The following is a 6,000-nucleotide window of genomic DNA, read 5'->3' on the forward strand; positions in this document are numbered from 1 at the left end:
AGCGTTGTAGTTCATGGCCCCACGGGTAGCAGGCATTGAGTTATGACTGCCTTTTGTGAACATAGCACAAAAGATGAATCGATCGATCCTTCTTTTCTCTGCACTAATCTGGCTATTTTTACAAGCTTTTATCTAGGTGCCCTGTTACTATGTGGGTCAAATCTTGAAAGGTATCTAAATAAGAACCTCTTTCTTATCGTACTAGTTATTTTTAGGCCATGTGGCCTAAAATACGAGAGAGTTCGAGTTTTGGGTCAGGCTAAGAAACACCTACCGATCTTATCTTTGTTTCAGTAAAAATTAATAGCTCTGAGTTGGTAGTATTGTCACTTGTCTCGGAGACGTCAAGCAGTCTCGGTGGTTATCATTAACATTTGATAAGGCCTGTAAGGAAGAAGGCCTGCCAGTCAATTCACTAACTAGCTAGCTACCTAAAAGTATTAACATCAAAACAATAACAACCGTATTTTTTACCCGACTACGGCGGCTAGCTAAAAGGAAGGGTAATGATTTTGGTAGTCTATGTATGTATGTATGTATGTATGTATGTATGTATGTATGTATGTATGTATGTATGTATGTATGTATGTATATTTGTTCCGCCGTAGCGCCTGGAGAGCACATTACAAATATGTATATAAATCATATAGTTTAAGTCAAAATGTATCTTTAAAATGCAATCGTAAAGTTCTCGCGGTCCAGTCTTTTCATATCAGAATGCGACGATGTAGGTATTCGTAGGTACTAGTAGATATTGCAAGGCTAGGCTCAATTGGGTAACGGAAAAATATTAAATAAAAAATAAAGTTTAAAAACTTTAACCCGACTACGTAAAAAGGGGTCTAATAAGAACGAAACAAGAAAATATTTCAGATGTAATAGAGAAATGCATAGGAACAAAAATATTCATGGTAGAGCCGTGGTCTAAAAGTTTAAAAACTATAACGTAAAACGACTATAACGTAATTCCGTAAAGCCCATTAACAAACATCAAATTAACTAAGAAATGTCATTTACCTATTGTATGATATCCACAAACGGTTGTCAGTAGGTACCGGATAAAAATTTTTACAATCTCATATATGTCAACTAACATAATATGTCAAAGTAATGAATTAGCCTGTTGTTTGTCGTAAAAATAGGCTGATAGTGATGATTATATTACACAATACACAATTGAGTTTGAGATGTTGTGGTTTAGATTGGCATGTCAGTGATCTAGGTAACAGAGGTTTTACTTTAAGACTCATCACCGCAAAGATGTTACCATTGCTATTAGGATAAGTTAGCCTACCTTATTGTGTTCTTTCTCATTACAAAAATACACGACTGAGTTTGGGATGCTGTGGTTTAGATTGGTATGTCAGTGATCTAGGTTACAATGTATTGGTTTTGCTTACAGACTCATCGCCGCAAAGATGTCACCACTGATATTAGGATAAGTTAGCTTAAGTTCCTTATTGTAATATTTCACAATACACATTTACACGATTGAGTTTAAGATGTTGTGGTTTAGATTGTCATGTCAGTGATCTAGGTTACAATATCCTCAATAGCTTATCGGTAAGAGCGGTCGGACTTATCACCGAGGTGTGGTGGTTCGATCCTCACCCCGTTGGTCTATTGTCGTACCCATTCCTAGCACAGTCTTTCCCAAGTAGTTGGAGGGGAATGGGTCATATTAAAATGGATAAGTTAGCCTAACTATCTTATTGTGTTCATTCACAATACAAAAATACACGAATGAGTTTAAGATGTTGTGGCTTAGATTGGCATGTCAGTGATCTAGGTTACACTGTATTGGTTTTGCTTACAGACTCATCGCCGCAAAGATGTCACCACTGCGTCCACAACGCGTCGTCGAACTGTGACCGGTTGACCGCAGCGCCAGTGCTGTGCCCACTCGGAGAGCCATATTGCGCCACTGTAGCTAGGACGCCCAGTGAGTTGAAAAAACGCATTATTAGATAATAGACCCGTTCAAAACTTTCAAACTCATTCAAACTAAATAAAACGAATTTAATAATGAAAAACTTGAAAATTAGTAAAAATAGCAAAACTAGCAGGCACCCACGTAGCTCCCGTACCCATGGGAATACGTTCATAAAATATAGCCTACCCCCTACAATACAACAAACTTTACCTCTATATAATATTAGTATAGACTAGACCCATTCAAAACCCTTAATAAAACAAATAATAATAAGGTCTGGTTAAAAGAATGAAAAACTTGAAAATTAGTAAAACATTGTATTAAATTAGTTGATAGGTTTACGAGCTTTATGTTCCTAAAGTATGAGCATCTCACGCGATTCGGAATAACATAAAGAAAAATAATTACAAGGAACATGAAAATTGCAATTTTTGATCATAAAATGAGCTATATGATTATAGTACATTATGATATAAGTGCGGTAAGTTGAAACTTTGAGCAAGTAAGGAACTTTAGTAAGGAAGCAGAGGCTGTAATTATCAAAGCGCACGTATGTCATACGATGTTTTATAACATATGTGCGAGGAAACACACTTTCTGAAAATGAATTTGCTTCTTTGCCCATTTTTCTCATTATGCTATCAACATTTACATAAGCACAAGTACAATTAACTTTTAACTTAATTGAAAATACGGTGATGCGCTAAGTTAATTAGCCTTTTGTTTCTAAATGTGTGGGCTTAATAAGGGTTGTGTGTGCATGATTTGCAGATGTTACCCGAAACTTGTGTTAATTAAATTTGTAATTTTATAATTTTAGCGTACAGATTGTATACTTACAAATATATTAAAAGTAATATGTTAATAAGTCATTCAATATATAACATTTTCGTGTCGCGCAAGCTTGATATTTATTTATTACTAGCTGACGCCGCGTGGTTCCCGTTCCCATAGGAATACAGGGATAATATATAGCCTTCCTCGATAAATGGGCTATCTATTGCTGAAAGAATTTTTCAAATCGGACCTGTAGTTCCAGAGATTAGCGCGTTCAATCAAACAAACAAACAAACTCTTCAGCTTTATAATATTAGTATAATATATATAGATTCTACATTTTTTTATTATACATATTTAAATTAAGCCTAACCATGATACAACACAAACCACAGTTGGTTTTGGTTAAAAGAACAGACAAAAATAGAAAATAAAAGAAAACAATCATTAGCGGGTAGTAAAATAAACAGCATAAATTATTATTATGTATGTGAGTGGACCACGGCTGCGACGCTACACAGGATATCCCAAAAAGTATTCCTTCAATTCACGTTCGTATAATAGTCGTATCTTTTAAAAGATTTTTGACCGTGTCCAAAAGATCGTTAAAATTAGCTGGAACAATAAATTTCAGTCTTAGCTTTGCCATGTCCGTTTATGAAGTTATGTACATGCATTTTAAACTTCTTAACTATTTTTTTATTTATGGTATTTAAAAGGGTGGACCACCCAAAATTTACAAGACAAATAACGTTTGCCGTGTAAGCTCGTATTATTATTAGACTGTTGATTGAGTTATTAATCAAAATGCGGTTTTCAATAACAAAGTTTCGTATTAAAACCGCAAATTATTTTATGACCATCATCGATTAAAGATAAAATAGATTAAAATTAACTAGCGGCTAGCTCAGCGTTTAATAGGAAATTAAATAATTAATTGTTTTATAACACGTTTGCTCGTAAATTATCTTTTATTTCACCAATTTCAATATCGTAATGATCTTGTAGTCTCATTATGCACAACATGTGGAAACCTGCATATAAGAGAACTTTCTTAATTCTCTCTGTGTGTGAAGTCTGCCAAAAAACTGTGGGAGAGACTCGAGCTCAGCCGTGACCCGATTAAGGGTTGATACGAACGAAAATTAAAAATGTTTGATTCGATGCATCCGATACGTACGATGCGGATCTGTGGACGCCTGCCATTCTTATAAAACTTTGGAACTATATAATCCCATTACGCTACGGCAGTAGTTTTAACTAACAGCATTATTATTTCACAGATTTCACATCGTCGCTAACGTGTGCAGCTGCAAAGGATCCGCCGTGTTTATTAACGTTTAACTCAAAACTGGAATTAGAGATGAGTTGCATATGCAATGAACAGCTCTGCAACGCGCCGTACTCGGCTCAGTTACGGAATGAGCTGCTCAATTTTTCACACAGAGCACTCCCCAACGCCACCGAGCTCACCGAAACGTTTCTAAAATCCTCAGTTTTTGCGAACGTGACCAGCACGGATCTGTATAAAGTAATAACCGAAGTGCGAGCGACGGAAGGGCCGGTGTTTGCCGCGCAATCAACGACGATCGCTTTAGCATCGATTGCTAATTCGGAGATAGGTCCACGGGCGGAGGCTTTGAAACACGAAGCTACTGTACCGCCAGATGATGATGAAGACGAAGGGGAAGGCAGTGGGAGTTTCGAAGAAGCAAGAACCCACGCTTCACCTGCAGCTCCTAGCTCATACCTCCCAGCTGAAGAAAACAAATCCGCAACACTAGTTTTTAACGTATACCTATTAGTATTTTCAGTGTTTCAATTGCACGAGATATTGTAATATTGTATTGATTGCGAAATGTTCTTTTTCATAGAGAATATATGATAGTGTTGACCTTTATGTAAGTATGTATTGTACATATAATTATGGGAACAAAAGTCGTTTCAGTCTAATTTGTTCATTTAGGACTCGTCAAAGTAATTGCCAAAATATTTAGCAAGTAAGTATCAATTTTTAAGATGTGTTGATGAGTTAATTTTATGTTCGGTTACAAACTTTAATTTGGGAACCATTTACAATTGAATATCACACAGAAAATTAATACCTTGAATAGGTATTTACTAGACCTTACTAAAACGCGTAACTTTCCTAGGGTCCGATAAAAAAAAAAAAAAATAGGGGAGTCAGGGGAAGTTGTCATCTACTATATAAAAATAAGTCGGGTTTTCCTTCCTGACGCTATAACTCCAGACCATCTCCTTTACTTGTGGTCATTCAAGATGTCCTTTTCAGTGCAATATCATTGCTAATCTATTTCAGGAAGTCGGTTTATTTCAGTTTATTCAGAAGTGATACAGGGGAAGACGTGGCATAGAGACTCTAACACTAAGGCGATGCCTAGCAACCTTGTTTTATCATCAGATAAAATTTATAAAAAATGTATTCCCTAAGCTAAGGCTCTTTTTTCACACACAAACGCGCATGTAAAACGTCTGTATACTTTACTATTACAAATAAACAACGCCAAACCGCCTTCCAAAAATAAAAGATCTATACTTCTTTGTTTTTTCATAGATATAATTATCTCATTTATATCTATGAAAAAACAAAGAAGCATCATATAATGCAAAAATGTGTTGAGATGCAAAACTAAATATTTTACTCATATTATTTTAAATGTAACTTTGGTGAAAATTAATGCTACGTATACGTTCTCTGTAATTCACATAATTTAAGATATTGATCAACTTACTGATGTAGATAGATTCGGCGAAATGTCTTTATAGACTAAAGCGTTATGTAAATATACATTATTACTAAATAACATGCCACTTCATTGTCACATGCACGTTCTCTAAACATAGTTATATATTATTTTTTGTAGACATAGAGTCAATTACAATTTACGATATACATTTTAAAATATCACCGTCGTTCTTTCGATGCGTTGTTGTGATTTATTAAAAAAATTAAAAATACATTATGTTGTTTCATACTTGCCTTGTTACCCCTTTATACCCCTTCTATCTATTTGATATACCCCTTCTTTAAACCAATGGTTAGCGGCTTCACCCACGTTTGAGGTTCTGAACTACGGCATTATTTATTTATAATGAGTTGTCTACTCATTTCTATTGATACCATTCTTATTAAAAGTAATACATTCGTAAAAAAATTCACATTTCAACCTTGAAAGATCTTTCACATAAAGTTCTTCCTCCTAAAAATTATGGAAGGAAATTGTTTATTTTTTCAACTTATTTGTCTAATTACTTTTGACTGTGCGATG

The 6,000-nt window shown here is 34.9% G+C and overlaps 1 protein-coding gene across 4 annotated transcripts in view; it reads left to right on the forward strand.

Annotated features, from left to right (window-relative positions):
• Positions 1-5,691, forward strand: part of LOC112054933 (uncharacterized) — a 72,166-nt gene extending 66,475 nt beyond the window's left edge. For all 4 annotated transcript variants that reach the window (XM_052888379.1, XM_024094877.2, XM_024094879.2 and 1 more), the window contains 2 exons: positions 1,817-1,942; positions 3,994-5,691. In XM_052888379.1, coding sequence (XP_052744339.1) covers positions 1,817-1,942; positions 3,994-4,550 — 683 coding nt within the window. In that variant the 3' untranslated portion in view covers positions 4,551-5,691. The remainder of the gene's footprint in view (positions 1-1,816; positions 1,943-3,993) is intronic.
• The last annotated feature ends 309 nt before the right edge of the window (positions 5,692-6,000 follow it).

Source organism: Bicyclus anynana, chromosome 22 (genome assembly GCF_947172395.1).
Source record: "Bicyclus anynana chromosome 22, ilBicAnyn1.1, whole genome shotgun sequence".
NCBI classification, from domain to species: Eukaryota; Metazoa; Arthropoda; class Insecta; order Lepidoptera; family Nymphalidae; genus Bicyclus; species Bicyclus anynana.